Here is an 18,622-nt window from a genome sequence, read left to right on the forward strand (position 1 = left end):
TCATAGCTTTAACGTAATTAAAACACTTACAGGAATAATGTTTAATAATAAGTAATTTAACAATGTTTAAATAACCGTAACTTGGCAACGCAGCACTCAAATTTAAAAAATAAGGTGCCAAAATGTAGAGAATAAAAAGTTCTTTCAAATGAGGTATCACTCAACCCCTATTGCCATTTAAGGTTTTTGAGAGGGAGGTTCTGGGGGGTAGGGGGTTGAAAGAGGCGAAGTGATTTCTGCATAAAAATTATTCCCCCTCGATAATAAAATCGAGGTGTCCTAGCGATTTTATAAAAACCTCACCCGTTTCGAGATAATAGGGGTGGGAAGTTTTCAAATTGACACCCTGTATAAAAAACTATTTATTGGTAATTTTAGCGAAATCTGTAGGATTGCTTTTCAAAACTTGGCTTTTTAAAGAAAATTCATTAAGAATAAAACCAATAATGATATAATTTATAGGTATATTTAATAGTCAGTACAAAAAGTTTACATTTTAAATGTGGATTTAATCGTGTCTTTTTAAGCTTCATCTGCGTCTACCGAATCTACTTCCCTAAAAAAAAAAGACAATTTATTATTATGAACTCTTATTGAATACCTTATACACCCGAAATGCATATTGTATAACACATTTCAGTGCTAGCTTTTTTAAATTCCATTTATTTTCAATACTTTTTTTATACTATTAACTTTATCTAAATAAACTCTATAAAGCTGTTATTAAACTACAAATAAAAATTACACTTACCCTTCAGCTGATGGCGTCGTAGCATTACATTTGCTAATTAAACGCGATTTAGCAGTGGCTAAGAACAAAGATACTGATTTTTTTATTGAATCATCAGACACATCAGGGTATCGTTTTCTAATGGCAGCTGAAAAAAAATAATGTCATTTACTAAATTATGTATTTCTTTCATAAATATTTTTTTTTAATTGCCAAACAACTAATTAACTAACTAATTTATAATTTCGGAACTAACCAAAAACAGCCTGATAAGTTTTCATGCTGCAAAAGGGAATCTTTTTCTTTTTTCCCTGTCCACTATACAGTAGTGCTAATTCTTTCCCAAAAACCTTTTGCATTGCCATATAGACACTTTTGTGTGGGTTATTTCCTCCTGCCAGGTAAAGAAATGTTATCTGAAAATTAAATCATAGGATCTTTGTTGCTACAGAAGTATCTCACAATTTTTAAGTATGTTGAATTTTCATGACTTTTTAATACTTTATAGTACTTACTAGTTCCTTCATAAATTTAGGTTCCGTAATAATGGACTCTACTTCTTCCAATTGCTGTTTTGTCTGGCATGGAAACTTTTCCAAGAAGTTATTTCTACTGTCCCCTATTGTATATAAGTCATCACCAGAATTGCTACTCTTACAGTTATTGTTCATAAAATGTTCAATTCTTGATAAAATGGTCCTAGTTTCTCTCATATAAAATTTTATTTCAGTAATTTCTTCCAGTAGTGGGGTTAAATCTAGAAAAATAGTAGTTTACATTCACTTTAAAAGTAATGTACTTTCTTACTAAATTTGATACTATGTAATAATATTTACCTGAGGAAAATTTAGTTGATAAATTTCTATGCATTGAGACTGGAGTGGAACTAGTTTCTGGTGTTTGTTGAGCTGATGTTGCATTTGTAAAAGCTAAAAATCAAGAGGTATGAATGTATTTCCTGGACATAGATTAAAATTTAAAAATATACAGAGTGCTTCAATGAGGACTGAACACAAGTTTATTAAGTCAAAAAAAGGTTCTGTTCAGTTCTTGTTGGAACATTCTATACAACCATTTATGAAATTAATACACACCTCTTACAGGTTTAGCTGACGAGGTAAACTGTGCTTCACACACATTTTCTAGTAAGGGCTCCGAAAAGTGTGTTTTATTCTTATGCAAGAGATCTTGAATATTAGAAGTTTGTGCTAAAAGTTTTGAAAACAGTACTTAATAAAGTCAATAAATTTTTCATTACGTTTATAACTTACAATTTAAAGCTTTATGACTTGAAAAAACTTTCCGAATTAAATTCTGCCCCCTAGCTAATAGAACATTTTCATCAGATGAGGAATCTGTTATATTATTAAATAGTCGCTTAACCTTTTTTCGTTTCCTTTTTACTTCAGAGCTGCACTCTGGATCAGTAATTTCAAAGTTCGAGGTGTAGGTTCCCCTTTCACATAGTTTTTTTGCCATTTGTAAATCTCTAATAGATTGTGCTTTGCAGACAGTATCAAGCCATTCAAACTGACCATCTTCAAGAGTTACGTTACCATCAATAAGTTTTTTAATTTTAAGTGTATTTTTACTCAGTGGATATTTATACTTAGTTCGGGTAATCATTTGCCCAGGATGAAGGGACATAATCAATTGTGTTTTCCAGTGTCCACACAACAATATCCCAAGAATGGTCCATGGTAGATTAGGCAGATGCTTTTTTTTGCTGGATAATTACTGATATAAAATCGTCTAATACTAAAATTATGTTTAATAAATATTTAAATCAAAACTTACACTGTATTAAAATTAATTAGGTTACATAAAAGTTAATAATTTTTTTATTTAAAAAGATAAATGGAGTATTTGAAAAGCTACATAAAAAGTTTTGCAATTAAAAACCATAGCTTTACTTAAAACATCTGTAAGCTTGATATAACATACATGATTCATATCAAAATTATTAAATTGAACCACACCAACTTTTTTAGAATTTAGCGGATAGGTATAAAAATTTTTCAGAGAACTAGAAAAGTAACCAACTAAAACTTTTTTTTCAACTTCATAATTACACACTTTTAACAAACGTCCGTCTTTTAAAAAGAGGTAACAGTTATTTTTGTTGGAATTATTATAATTTATCTTGAATAGTGGTGTTTGAATATAATGGAATGTTTCATTAACAACAAAGTCTTGGTTTATATTTTCATACTTTACAAACAAATCTACATTTTCTGACAATCGTTTACAAAGTTGAGCAAGAGCCTGATTTGGTTTTCTTAAAAGCCTTTTAAGTTTGCCCAAAAAACTTTCAAAAGGGAAACAACTAATTTCATTTAAAGAACAATTAAAATTTAATACATCATCTGCCAAATGTACCAAATTATGCACATTATAAATACAGCCATCTGGCCCATAGATCCGAGAAAAATTTTCAACAAAACTAATTAATAGGTCCTTGGCTGTTAATATCAATGAGGTCCCAACAAAGCGTTCACATAATAATATTCTTAAAGCTACATGATATAACAAAAAATGGTCATATATGTCTTTGTGCAATATTTTTTGGAAAATTATTGGTCCTAAATATAGTAAAATTAGTCTGAATTCAGTAGCTTTAAATCGATGCAGATCATTAAAGGATTTTGGCTTCCGACTAAACTCAGAAGGAATATAGTGTGCATAATATTTTAGCCTGCTGGACATTTTTTGTCTTAACCTAACTGGTAACTTAATTGTCTTTCTTGATTCACATTTTACAAACCAATAAAGTAACATTTTTCTCATAACACCTAAGCAGCATAAATGCATATAATCAAGTGAAAAATTCTTAATCATGTTGATTCCTACCACTTTTAACAATGGAGTTGTTGTAGATAAGTGATGCTTGGAACACTCTCGATTAACAAAATCTTCATGTGTGCGTTGTCTCGAATTAGAAAACAAATAAATGATTCTATTTTTGTAGTAGGTGCCTTTTTGATGACACCTTTCACAACCAAACTGTCCATTGTGCCCTATAGTACATTTAATATATGACCGTGCTGGTGCATCACAAGAAATACAAAACAATTTTACTTTGACATTAAAATTGTCTATAACTAGACCATTTAAAATAAGATCATTTAATTCTGAAATAAAATCTGTCAAATATCTATCAAGATTATTTGGTTTAGAAACACCACAATATATAGCAACTGGAAATGGAGATATATAAATTTCCTTATTACTATTAAAATGGACTCTACATAATATAGGCCAGAGCTGCTGATTGCTACTTTTAAATATTGGCAGACCATCTATATTAAAAATCAATTGAATCATAGACTCTTTTAAAAACTGCTCTTTTAACTCCGGTTTTTTTAAATACATATCTAAAGTATTTTTGATTCCTAAATAAATAAACTCAGAATCATTTTCAGGGAGAATTTTGAAAGTTTTTTTATTGGTTCCTAATAATGTTCGACCATCTAATGGTAAACTTAATTCTGGGAAAATATTACTCAGTCCCTTTAGTAAACTACTTAACTCCACCAAATTTACATTATTTTTGACACTCCAACCTTTTAAGAAAACTCATAACATTTGCCCTTTGTCTTCACTTTTTAAAGATAAATCAATATTAGAATCTAATTGGCCTCTTGATTGATTTTCTGCCATTAATTCACCTAATTCCGTAATTCTACAATCATAATAAAACTGACAAAAATTTTCTGGATCATTGATATGTTGGTCAATATTAATATTAGGTTCAACAATCGGCTCATCAAATGTCGCAAATTTAGAATCATTATTAGTACTTTGACATTCTGAAATAGGTGGATTTATGGAGAAATTATTAATACTAATATTTAACTTCAGATGCAAATCATTCAAGTGCTTTTTTCTATAGCGGTATTTTTTACAATATAAAGAGTTACGTTTTTTTTTATTGTCTGCCATAACTGATGATAACTCAGATATAATAAATAATAAAATAAAGTTTCCCTCCCCTCTAGTTACATAAATAATTCACTGTTTAGTAGATAAAGTACCTGAATGGATTCCAAAATAATTACCGTCACAATAATGTTTCACATAAAAATCACAAATTAAATTACTCCACATACAAATAAATCACAAAGTTATCACTTACGCACTTCAAACAAATTGTAATTTTTAATAATATGATAATATATAATATAATGTAATAACACGGCTAGTCGGCTACTAAACTAAAACAGCACGAAGCAGGGGACGCTCCACGCTCGCATCTCATTGGCTGGTTACGAATGTAGGAACGCATTCGCGACATACCTTTGTTTGTGGTCTCTGTCCTTCTTAAATGTATTTCTGTATAATTTCAAAGGTAACGTATGTCGAAGCAGCCAATTTCACGTATTGATGAATACGGATTGATACTATTTTGGTTTGGCTTGGCAGGGGTAGTCCATAATGGATGGATATAGACCGAACAAAAAAAAAAAAAAATAGGCGCAGCAAATAAAATTAAAACGTTGATCTGTCGAAGTGCGAGGATACCAAGCTGATTATATACAATTTGTATATGATCAGCTTTTGGCGAAATCATTAACAATCAATTATTTTTGAAATATTATTAACTGTATGCCTAACAGATTTGTATACCTACCGATAATTCATTTCTAATAAAAATTTAAAAAAACGATAAATTAATAATAGAAATAAACACTCCGTGGTAATGACATTTTAAAATATTTACTTAACATTTCAAATTTATATTTTCTCGAATATTTGATATAAATCAATAATCGAATATTTATATTATATTTTCATATAAATATTACTTTTTCAATGTATAACAAATATTAGTAAAATAATCAGAACAAATATATAAAAACAAATATATAATGAATATTTTTTTTAGATAACAAATATTTAAAAATCATATGATATTTGTTAAATATAAAAAAATATTTAACAAATATTTCATGCTATCAGGGTTCTTTAAGGCTATTTGCCAAAAGGGATTATGGGGTGAATCCTTCTCGACGGCAACTCTTAAAGTTTTACCTGGATCAGCATTGAATGAACTGCCATTTAAACTGTCAAAGAATTTTAGCAGATCTGCCGTGTCTTTTGCCGACTTTTCCATTCTAATTTCTCCTTCTTCTGTCTTTACAGTTGTCTCTAAAATAAAAAGATGTTATTATAACTGATAATATATTGTTAAACTTTTTTTTTCTAAAGTGAAATGATGAACCTATTGAATGCCAAGTTAATCAAAAGAAAAGAAGTACTAAAAATAGTGAAAGGTTTATGGCCTTAAGAGGGTCTCCAAAAGTTGTTTGATGCCCGGAGGAACTTAACCCCTCTTACCTGAAACGCCCAGAGAAGGAATCCTTCACAATGCTGCTAGCTCAAGCCGATGTGGGTTCTAGCTTCTTTCTCAACCAAATGAACCAAAATTTCTTAGGTAGTAACTACCCAAGAGTTACCCAACTAAATGTCAAAATCAGTATGGCGCCACCAAGTTTTGGATTTTATATAATCCCAAAGGACGCCCAATATTTATCAAAATTTATTTAGGCAAGTTCAAAACGAAACTTGGAAAACAAAATCAAAGTCAAGTCGGTATACACTATTGTTTCCAAATTATCTATGATATTCTAACCTACTCAACTCAAGTGAAAAACAAAATAACAACAGAAAATAACAATTTATTTAAGTCTTGATTATCACAGAGAATTATGTTATGTTATTTTATTTATCTTTAAGAGGAATAATTATTTAAGTTGGTAATAAGGAACCACAACATTTAACTTTCTAATTACAAGAAAAACAAAGTTGTCAACAGATAACGTGCCATAAAATTAAATTTTCCAGAATGGTGCACTGTCATTCGTGACCATGCTTATAAGAAATATATCTATGACATATATCTAAAAAAAAAATACACAATCTAAGTGTGGTTGTCAAAATAAAATAAATTTGTTACACCCAAACCTTTTGGAGAATGAAGCTTCAATTCGAATTAAACTAACAATTTACATGGCCCGGTATATCCCGCCACGGACATTGACCTAAGCAAAAAAAAAAATGACAACCCTAACTGTTGAAGCTTCCCCACTTAAAATTACCCTTTTATTAGTTTACTCTAATATTTACTAGCTAATCTGAGAAAATTTGACATCTTAGGAGTAGTCTGAAAATAAATAATATAACCCAAGTATATATACTCGTAGTACTACGAAGCCGGCTGCGTCTTACCTCACAGGAGTCACTTGTCACATATATATGTACTCTTATCAGTAATATTCAATAATAAAATAGCATAGATTAAATAATGTCAATAAAATTTTAAGTAAACTTTTGAGACAAAGTACAGTCGAACCTGGTGGCCTTTGGATTATCGAAATAATATAAATATATCCAGCCTTTGAATGAGAAAAATAATTACATCCCCTAACCACCACAATTCGGCTTCACCCCGCTCAGATTGTAAAGTCATATATGTATGTATCTCAACTCAAAAGATAAAAGTTGTGATAATAAAAATAAAATAAAATAAGTGAATAAAAACAAATGTTATGTAGTGTCACTTAGCTCCACACACAGCAGACTACTTCAGATTCGAGACTCTCCCAGACATCCAATTCCCAGTCAAAGAAAAACTGCAGGCTTCCAAGCTTCACCTCTTCCACTTCACAATACGCCAAGCTCTGGTAGTGGTCTAGGTTAGACGTTAGCTCACAGTTGTTTAAAATCTCCTCTAGACTAGAGCCAGTAGAGTACATAACCCCAAAATAAAAGTACCATGTGGCATAAAGAAATCAAGTCCGTACAAAAAAAATCCGTCCAAAATCCATGTTATGTAGCTTTGTTAATTAAATTGTCCCCTGCCAATGCCAATCAGGACCGCCATTTTGCCGATGTTCGAGGGCACGTGAAAAATTATTAGGTTTTAAATCGCCATAAAGGCCAGTAAATTCAACAAAACAACAAATTATAGCATTACGCCCAAAAAGTTGATTTACTCTCACCACATTTAGTCAATTATATCCCCATATGGGTAAAATTCACACGAATTTCAAAAAGAACTAAAGCACTCTTCACTTCATGATGGCGGTCTGGAAAAGGAACGACCGCAGAGGTCAAACCCGTATTTAAGCAATCACGCACAAAGTGTATTGCCAATCGAAAATAACTTAACTCTTTTTTTATAAGTACCATAAAACCTTTTATAAAAAAAAATAAATAACTAAATTTATGGCCCAAGGAAGTTGGCAATGAAAATATGTGTCACTATGACACTCAATTTCGATTTTCCCTAGACCAGTAACTTGTTGCTATCTTGCAAGAATACTAATATTTACATATGATAAAAAGAGACAAAAATTAGATAGGTCAGTCCGAGTAAAATCAACCAGCATATCTGGTATGGTCAAGCCAAAATCAGTTATTGTACTATGGACAGTACAACATACACAATAATTGTACATGCCCAATTAATCATTATTCGTTATAAAACAATTAAATAAAGTATGGAATAATCAATATGGGATATAATTTAAATTCTAAAATATTTCTTTAGTCCAGAACCGGGTTTTATAAGAGTATAAATAAAATTTTATTAACAACCAGTACAATATGAAGCTGAAATGTACAAGACTAAATGTGTCATTAAAAAGAAAGAACACTGTAATTTGAAATGGCTAGAGAACAGAACTATGGGTTACTTGAGAGGCTATTACAGAGAGGGCATTACTAGTACCAATCATTAATATTTGTAAAATATCTATTTTGAAAATATAACTGTAATCAGTGCTTTTAATAAAGAGTACCAAATGCCAATTTTAACCTGTAACAATATGAGATACTGATGAATGTGCACCATCTTAGTTTTATGTTTATTAAATTTTATGAAATTTTAACAGTCTTGCTGGAATTGAAAATATGAAATTTACTTTTTAGTAGAGAACTTTATCATGTATCATATTAGTAAAAAGGTTTTCAGAGTCAAACATATTATTAAGACTGAAAACAGTTTGTTGTCTGCTAAAATACTCCGAACAAATGTAAATAAGTAACTAAGAAACGAAAAACAAACAAAAAGAAATGTAAAAGTTTTGAAAACCCTTTTTTGAAGCATCTTTTATGAAAACTATGTTTATATAACAACCTATAGATGATATAAAAATTACAGAAAGCATACCTGAGAAGGCAAAAACATTGATTGCAGCAGCAACAGAGTGGCTAAAGACTTGGGTACATTTAGATACTTTCATTTTCTGAATTTTCTTTGGATTGACATGTGCATCCGTTATCTTGGGCATTAACCTGAGGCTTCCCAGGCAAGGGTCGAGTTGATATGCCTTATAGATATGGTCCCACCTCGCAAACTTGTTTATCCCATCTTCGTTAAAGCTTACATCATACTTCAAGAAATTATTTCTAAGGCATTTAAAAAGATGTGGAACATCATAAACTGGAATTATTTTGCGATCATCCACTTCAAAGTGTTCATCGAAAAATTCTGCTCCTTGCCTTAAATATTTGGCTTTGGTGTCTTCCACCAATGTTTTAATCGCAGATCTATTGTTGGCTCCTTGGTCACATATTGTTGCCACTATTTCAAGTCCAATGCTATGACATTTGCGAACAATTTGTTTTATTATGTTGACCAAGTCAGTTTTTTTAGTTGCGCTTTTAACAAAATTATAGTAAACTGGTTGTTTCCATTTACGTCGTATACCTCGCAGCATAAATACCTAAAAGCAGTAAATTTATTTTAAGACTATATATTCAGTGTCTGAGATTTAGTAATAGATAAATACATAACAATTTGTTTATTTAACTTCTGAACCGCTTTTTTTCCAATTAACTTTGGCCTTGGCCAATCTTTAAAAAAGAGAAGTAAACATGACAGTTCTAACTTTCAAATTGCAAATGGGTGCCACTTTGCTATTTCTTCTGTCTGTCGAAAACCCAAGTCCTCAAAACCAATTACTCGCCCTTCAGTGTAATCTGGTTGAAGATTAGGCTGAATGCTAATTTCGTTAAACATCAAGACACAATATTTGTCCTGCGGATTTTTGAAATTTTTTGCCTCAGCCTTTAAAACTGCAAATACCTCTTTGTGCATCCCAGGGTAAATTGGAATTCGATTAAGCAGCTTCATAATAGTTTTTCTTGAGGGCATGGCAAATAGTTTTGATAAAAATTTGTATCCAGAACCACTGTGCTTGTAAAAAGCTAATGCCAACACTTTGTCCTCCAGAGTATACCTTCTACCCTTCGGTTTTTTGTTAGCATTTTCAACTTGACATTGAAAAAACCTTGTTCATATGCGGTCCATACTTGAAACACTTTTCTCAAACAGTTTAGAGTTGCTAAGATTGTTTTTCTGCCTTTATAAATTAGGTTTGTTAAATAAACACCAATGGGAACAAATGCAGTACACATAGTAATATAATATTCATGAAAATACTGTCACTATGAATGATGAATGAGATGACTGCATGAATAAGATAAAATATAACCATATAAGTTACATATTCAAAAATAAACTTGACACAGTATGTAAAGATTTCAGTTAAAAACTCTTGCAAGGTATAAATTCTTATAGGTGCTAATATTCCAAGTAATATTCCCTTCACCGTACTCCAAAAAACTTTTTGGGCAGTTTATTTTCTTAACCTGAGTTGGCAAATAGTTAAACAGTTTCTCCCATCATTCATAAACAAAAGGTTTTTTGCTGGTTCAAAGAGGGATAAAGGAAGCCTATGCTATAACAAACAATGGCCGACAAGAATCTAGTTCCTGCACCAAGAAAGATTGAATTGCTCTTTCTTGCATTAGGAAGTCTGTGTTAAATAAGTGCTGCGAGGGCACCTTCCCCAAAATAGAATGCCATATCAAAGATGAGGTTCAATAAAAGCGTATTAAGTATTTCTTGCCATAACAAATCCTAAATTATGTTGCATAACTTTAAGGGCATAACATCTGCTAGAAGAAACCATTTTACAAATGCAAGGCACTATCAATGTTTAAACCCAAAAACTTGTTAAAACCTGATGCAAGTAGAGTTAAAGAATCTAAACATACATTATTGACGATTATTGATGTGACATTTAACGTATAAAATGTACTTTTCAATGTGTTAAAACAAAGTACGTTTGCATTACACCAATTCTTTACCTTCAGCAGATTATTAAATATATGGCTTAGTCTTGCCAGGTTCACATCATGCCATAATAAAATGATTGTATCATTCGCAAACATAGCAAAATACTCTGCAAAATGGCTCTTTATTGAAATTTGTGGGAGATCTTTCACATATAATAAGAAAAGTAACAGCCCAAGAACAGAGCCGTGTGGAACGCCCTGTGTAAAAATAAGTGTATGTATTTCGTTAGTGGTTGTAGAAAAGGAAGGTCAGAATCATCCTTCCAATCTTCTTACATTTTTATAAAGGCAACAAAATAAATGTTCAAATAAAAGAAAGTCACAAATAAGATTTTAATAATAATTAATAAGATCAGTAGTAAATAATTATTGTCTCTGAACTTGTATGTTGACCACAACCAGGTAAACAAAAAAATATCTACAGGAAAACACATAATATGTACATTACTAATTAAAACATTGGGAAATATAATTATTTGCAAAATGAGTTTCTTAAAAAGGAGTTTACATAGTATGCAATGTTGATGATCCCATGTCATGCAATATTTTTTTTTCTGGCAAGGATGGACATTAACTATCAGCAGCAAAAGTATTTCCATTTACATTTATGGAGTTGCTGGTAAATGCCATAAATATGAAACTTGTTTTTTCACCTGTTACAAACCTTTTTTACCTCTAAAAAAAATAGTTTATGGTGTTTACCTGTACTTTTTACCTGTTAAAACAATTGTTCATGGTGGGCTAGCCTGGTTGGGTATATTGCAAACAATGTTCTATGGATATATTGTGTATTTTTTGGATTGTTGTAAATAAATCAGCTGTTTAAATGCTGTTGGTAATAAAGAGTGTTTATCCCTAAATCCTTGCATTTGGCGTAAATGCCAACAAAATATTCATGGCATGCAATTGATTTTTATTTGGCTGCATGCAAAGATGGCATGATATCATTGCATGCATTGCATCCTGTGTAAATTTCCCTTAACAAATTCATATAAGCAGGTCGTTTGATGGGTGGCTAAAATACAATATCTATGAGGGCCACCGGCTACTTTAACTATATAGGTACCAAATTTATGTTGCTTTGTGAAAAAGAAATGATGGGTAGAAGCTCTATATACCAGAGACAACCTTGTCTTAAAGGTTGTCTCTGTATAAACCTATCATTCCATAATCTTTATTCATAGTTGTAAAAGTAAGCACTTGTTCCTTTTTGCCATATTTTTACACTTTAATATAAAAAAAATAAGTGCTGTTTGCTTATGTTCTTGTTTTATTATATATAGATCTTTTGCTTTTTTGTTCTGTTTTCCTATTTTATACAGAAATTTAGTCCGGTGTTTGCAGTGGCGGCTCGCGCCCTGTAATTTAAGGTAGGCGACGTATTATTATAACAGTGCGCACACCGAGTAGCCCGAGCTCCCCCTCCCCCCGCCTTTTCGGGATTTAAAAAAAAATTGTGGTGCCACGGCCACTTTTCATTAATAATTTACTACAATTAAGAAAAAAATAACGTTTTCGAAATCTTTAAAAAAAAATTACCTAAAAATAATATTTTTTTTAAAATTTAGATTTCAATCAACAAAAAAAAATGCGGAAACAAAAAAAACAAAATGAAACACACCTTTACAAAGTTGTATAAATTTAAATTATGATCGTAATTTTTGTGTTATATCCATATTTCATTTAATTAATTTCATTTAATTTCATTTAATTTCACTAAATCATTAGATATATACACTACCCATAGATTTTGTTTTTAATTTTTCATTTTTAAAATTTTTTTTTGTTTTTTTTAAATTTTTTTAGTTTTTTTTTTTAGTTTTTTATTTTAGTTGTAAAACAACTAATTTTTATAAATAATTTATAAATATATTTATTCTTCTGTCCTTTAAAAGTGCAAACCTACTTATTATTAAATCTGTAAAATTATCAGATCCCTATAAAGAGCAAAAGAGTTCCTTTTCGATAGAAATTAAAGCAAGTGATGATAAGCGCTCATTACCTATTTTATTTCGGGAATATGTTTTTATGCGTTTAAGGCATGAAAAATGTCTTTCAACTGATGTACTTGTGATTGGTATTGTAGCAATAAGCGTAAAAAGTGTAAAAGCTTGGGGAAATATTAAGACCATTATCTATAAAATGTTTTAAAATCGACTCTACATTTAATGTTGTTAGTTCTTCATCGTGAAAAATTACACTTAACTCATTAATTAGTTGCTGTTTGTCAAAAATATTTTTATAAAGGTTGGTAACTAAAGAAGTTAGAAAATTTTTCTTATACTCTTGGAACTTAGAAGAATCAACCAATGCAAAATAAGTTAACTGCGATAGATCTGCAAACCGAACATCTATTTGCGTCGAAATATTATCAATAATCTCATAAAATAAAATTCGCAAAGAGGACTTTTCATCCCCTTTGATAGTGTTTGATAATTTTATTCTTTTTGATGGTGTAGGATTATCCACGCTATCTATCATATCGCCTGAAATTCTAATTTTTGCTTCCTCAAAAAATTGTTCGAAGGTTAATTCATTCCGCAAGGACTGTAGGAACTTTCTTTTGTTAAAAATACCTGTTTTTGACAATATGCTATATCTAAAGACTTTTTTTGCAAAATACTAAATAGTGGATCGGTTAAAAAAGAAAATTCTAAACCTTTCATAAATCTAAGATATCCCTTTGCCCCGTTAATTGACTCGGATGATGAAGATTGATCGTCAATAATTGTTTGAAAAACTTTTTTTGAGTCATTCCATTTTGAATCTAAAAGATGAACGATGTTTGAACGTGAAGCCCATCTGGTATCTACAGCAGTCGGTATCCTTTTTCCAACTATAGAGTCCAAAATAAATGTTCGCTTTGCACATTGATGGAAGAAGCCGGGAATTGAAGTTACGAACCAGCCATTACGCTAGCGCCATCATAACATTGACCAACTAACTTTTTCTTATAATCGAAAGGACTTAAAACAGAAACAATTAATTCGTACATCGCGTCTGCCGTTCTATCTTGACTTACATCAAAAAATCCCAAAAATCTCTCTTTAATGTCACTAGATTGGTTTACATATCTGACCGAAACAGCGCATTGTGAATTTTCTAAAATGTCAGTAGTGTCATCAGCTTGTACAGAAAAAAATAATGCTTCTTTTATTTCTTTATGTATTGTCTCCAAAAGGTGTTCAGAGATACAACCTATTATATCGTTTTGGATAGTCTTAGACAAACCAGAAAAATAACAAGTTAAATGTTTCACGAAAATTGCCAGTGTTAAAAGAATCGGATTTTTCATTGTGGCCTCTAAAACAAGAATTATCTTGTTTTGCAAGATGACAAGTGACATCAATCAAATAGCTCAATAAATTTCTATTTTTTCTTACATCCTCGTTATAGGATTTTAAAAACAAAGAAGACTATATTTTTAATGTATCCTGTATAGTGCTACTATTTTTTTGCAAGTGCTTTAGACTAAGGTAGCTACTTATATGCTCCTTTGACGACTCATGTTTTTTCGTGCTAGCTGACAGATTTTTTAAATCGCAAAAACCCTGAGACACCCAAACATTATTTCTATTACCTCCTAAAAGTATACAAGGCCAACAAAACAAACTTTGTTTAAAATAACTACCACATAACCATTGATGGGTTTCGAACCACTGGATCTTAAAGGATCGCGAGAATGCTTGGCCTTGCTTTTTGTCAGGTTTTAAAATTGAAAGGGGGGGTGTAGGGCGACCAATAGAAATTATTTCCCTACGATCATTTTCATTTAGGCGGGAAAATGGGGTTTCTTGTAAAGAACAAATTACATCATGCACAGGGGTTTCGGCGAGATTATTGGCCATTCTAAAAAAAAATAGTAAAAGGATCAAACAACTAGGTTAGGTATGCACCTCTACTTCTACAAAAATTACCTACTTTCTACTCTATATTATAATATTCTCAAAAATATACAACCCCTTAATAGGTACCTCTACTACCTCTACAAACTTTAATAGCACAATTATTATTCTAATATACTTATACTTATCTAATATAAACCAAATTCAAAATTCAATGGAGAAGCAACCATACGACGTACGACAGCAGAAAAATCGTTCAAAGCTGAAAAAAACGGAAGAAACAAGCCACAAACCGTTAATGAATAAAAACCATAGATAAACAGTTTATAGGGGTTAAAAACAAAACACCGCCAAGAAAAATCTGGAATTATTTTCCTCCTATCATATTATTAGTATTAGTACCATCACCATCTTTATTGCTTCTATGTAGTTTTAAATAAGTGCAACAAAGACGCCATACAGCACAAAATCCCGCCCCACCATTGATTTTCCATTGAACGAGGGCTCATCTCATCCGTGCTTTAATTATCATACTGAAACTCACCCAATTTTACTAAAAATTAAATAGGTTATAAAAATCGTAGTCATTGCTTGAAAATTTACAACAAAAAACCTAGACTGCCATGAAAAATGTACATTTTTAATATTTTTTACATTTAAGTAAGAAAACAGAATTTGTATTGCGTGCTAAATTTTTTTCCACTTGTGTTTCCACAGTGCCATGTACTACTTACCCTCAGATTTCAAAATATGAACACAAATAACACTAATAAAGTTTATAATAAGTCCTCGAAACACACAAAACACCAAAAAAAAAACGCTAATACGAAATCACCGGCATACGGCAAAGCAACAACAAAACGAAAATGGCGACGGGCCGGAAAGCATAAAATTATTTATTCGAATCAATTCATTCGTTGTTCGTCGTTCATGTCCGTGAAAATTTTGTGTTGTGCATAGCGCCATCTAACAGCTTGGAATTAAATATTATATCGAACATTTTTTGCAATAAGAGATCGCAGGGTATGGTAGTGGAAGTGCCAGTACCTGTTGCGTCAACTTCATGTATTGCCATGTTACCTTTAACACCCACTATAAGGAGGCCAATCTCTAGGGTGTGTACGAGTTGTCCTGCCAAGTTGTCAAGTAAGTTGTATTCTATACTTGTTGTATTTTTACTCTCCCCTAAGGACAGAACCTTTTACACATTTGCCAAGGACTTAAGAAAGGTGGTGAAAAAAATTAACTTTAGCCATATTAACCTGAAGCAAAAAATAAAGAAAATGGAGCAAATATCTTACAGTGATGAGATCATGAGGTCAAAGCTAAAAGGGCCAAATTTCACCCTATTAATGTCACAGCTAAGATGTCAAGGTGTAAGACCAAAGGGAAGACGTTACACTTTGGACGAAAAAATTTTGTTTCTATCCATTATGAAACAGAGTCCAAAAGGATATAAATTGATTAGAAAATTGTTTGCTGCTTCATCAAGAAAGACCCTTACGAGCCTTCTGACGAAAATTCCTTTTGCTGCAGGTATAAACCATGCAATTTTTGACTCTCTGTCAGCAAAAGTTGAAAATATGAAAGAGTCCGAGAAGCAATGCAGTATCATTTTTGATGAGATGGCTCTCAATTTTTTAACAAAATTTTATGGTCAGATGAATCTAGTTTTCAGAGGGCGGGAATATTTAATATTCACAATTTACACCACTGGGCATATTTTAACCCCAGAATTGTTAGAAATGACCGCTTTCAACATCAATTTAGTGTGAACATGTGGAGTGGCATTCTTAACGGTTCATTAATTGGGCCGTTTGAACTACCAGCCAGATTAAATGGTGAAATCTATAGGAGATTTTTGGAAGAAAACTTACCTGTTTTACTTCAGGAAATTCCATTAAATATTCGTCAATCAATGTGGCTGCAGCACGATGGAGCGCCCGCCCATTACAGCCTTCAGGTGAGACAGTTTTTAAATGAGGCCTACCTTGGTCGTTGGATTGGACGGGGAGGTACAATTCGTTGACCACCGCGCTCCCCCGACCTCAATCCAATTTTTTTTTCTATGGGGGTACTTTAAGGAGTTGGTATACGCCAGGGAAAATCGTAATGAGGAAGAGCTACGCCACCAAATAATTACAGCAACTAGATTAATTACCCAAAATGAATGTTCATTCAGAATGATTAAGAGAAATTTTATACGCCGATGTAGGTTATGCATTAGATTTCTCGGCAGACATTTTGAACACTTATTGTAAATGATAGCAAAACTATCATGTAAAACAATAAACCATTTTCTAATGTTTTTTGTACCTTATTGCAATCCACCAACCCAACAAAACACAATTATTTATTTTAAAAAATTGGTAAATATTGATTTAGCCATAAAATTCTTTTTTGCCTCTTTTTTGCAAAACTCAAAATTTAATTAGCCAATAAGAAATAATGTATTTAAGGCATGCCTTGCTGGAATCGGTATGAAATGTAAAAGTTTTTAAGCTACAGGGTCACTTTTATGTCTTATATTTTTGAGAAAAAAATGGCATCAAAGTTAAGGGTACTTATTTTTAAAGTTGTAAAAAGTCCAAAAAGAAATTTTTTTTTTAAAAATCTCTTTCTCTTTCGAAAAGTAATATTTAAAAAAATATTTTTATTTAGAAAGGTACATCACTTCTAGGTAAAAACAAACAAAAAAACGCATTGTTTAATCCACTGTATAATTTTTTTATAAGCTTTTATTTGACAGTGTGCTTGAATTTAAAAAATACATAAAAAAGGCTATAACTTTTAAACTATTCACAATTGCATAACAACATAGGGGGTGATTTTGATTGAACATGACTCCCTCTATCCTCTGTTTGAGTTTGATCCATCACTTTTGGGACACCCTGTAGAATTTTTAATTAATTTTAAAAATTATAATTTAAATAATTTTAAATTCTGTTTAATTTTTCTTTAGCAAACAGATACAAGTACATATTAAAGACGGATAATTCATCCTCTATTGAATCTATTTGTTAATAAAATGAGGATATTATTAATCTAATGGGAATGCCTTTAGATGTACGATGAGAAAATGGCCCAAAAATTTTGACAACCATTTCTAATCTGTTTAAAATTAGGGTAGTTCAGTGCTAACAAAGTACTTTAAAACATTTATAGATTAATTCTAATTTTTATAATGTCTGTTATACTAAATTATTATATTATGTATAATGTATATTAATTTAAGTAATTTTTTTTCAGGAAAATTAAATAATAAATGTATTAAAGAAAAACATTGTTTTATTTCCATTTGTCCAATTAGTGATATGTCGTACACTATTGTTAGTACACTGTCGTACATTATTGCAGTAAATTAACTCATTTAGATATGTAAAATAAGGCTAAAAACTTTTATTTTTGTTCAGATCAATATCTGATGCTAACACCTAATCAAAAAGGCCCGTTTCTCTATGAGTAACCTTTTTGATTAGGCGTTTGCTTTAGATATTAGGATTAAATGATAAGATTGTCAGATTAAATGAAATTTGATTTCCCGCCTTAATTTGGCCACGCGTTTCTACCATTGTGATTGGTCCAATTAGGCACGTCAAACTGTCAAGTTAGTTACTACAGTTTCCGTTGCCAAGCGAGAGGACGCTAGCTGATTTGTCAGAAGAATTTCTATCAGTTTGTATGCAACCACCACTTCTCTATATATTTGTGTTCTGTGGGTAACAGTGTCAGTGTCATATTTCAAAAGGTGCTTTAAGAGCTAAAACACACGGAGCTGTTTGGGAGCGTTTTGTGCCGAGTCGGCTGCCGATCCGCAGCCGACTCGGATCATCGTTTATGGGTTTTGTGTGTTTCAAAACACACGAGAAACTTTCAATACAGTTAAGACCCGCGATTTGGA

At 31.3% G+C, this 18,622-nt stretch overlaps 1 protein-coding gene across 1 annotated transcript; it reads right to left on the reverse strand.

The window, feature by feature from the left end:
• Positions 1–522: 522 nt before the first annotated feature.
• LOC126749340 (uncharacterized) lies at positions 523–2,471 on the reverse strand. The gene is made up of 7 exons (XM_050459011.1): positions 2,002–2,471; positions 1,825–1,938; positions 1,567–1,659; positions 1,246–1,487; positions 987–1,146; positions 752–878; positions 523–556 (listed from the first exon to the last, which is right to left on the reverse strand). Exons 1-7 carry the CDS (start codon positions 2,375–2,377, stop codon positions 523–525), a joined length of 1,146 nt encoding a protein of 381 aa, XP_050314968.1. The 5' UTR covers positions 2,378–2,471.
• Positions 2,472–18,622: the final 16,151 nt, after the last annotated feature.

Source organism: Anthonomus grandis, chromosome 24 (assembly GCF_022605725.1).
Source record: "Anthonomus grandis grandis chromosome 24, icAntGran1.3, whole genome shotgun sequence".
Lineage (NCBI taxonomy): Eukaryota > Metazoa > Arthropoda > Insecta > Coleoptera > Curculionidae > Anthonomus > Anthonomus grandis.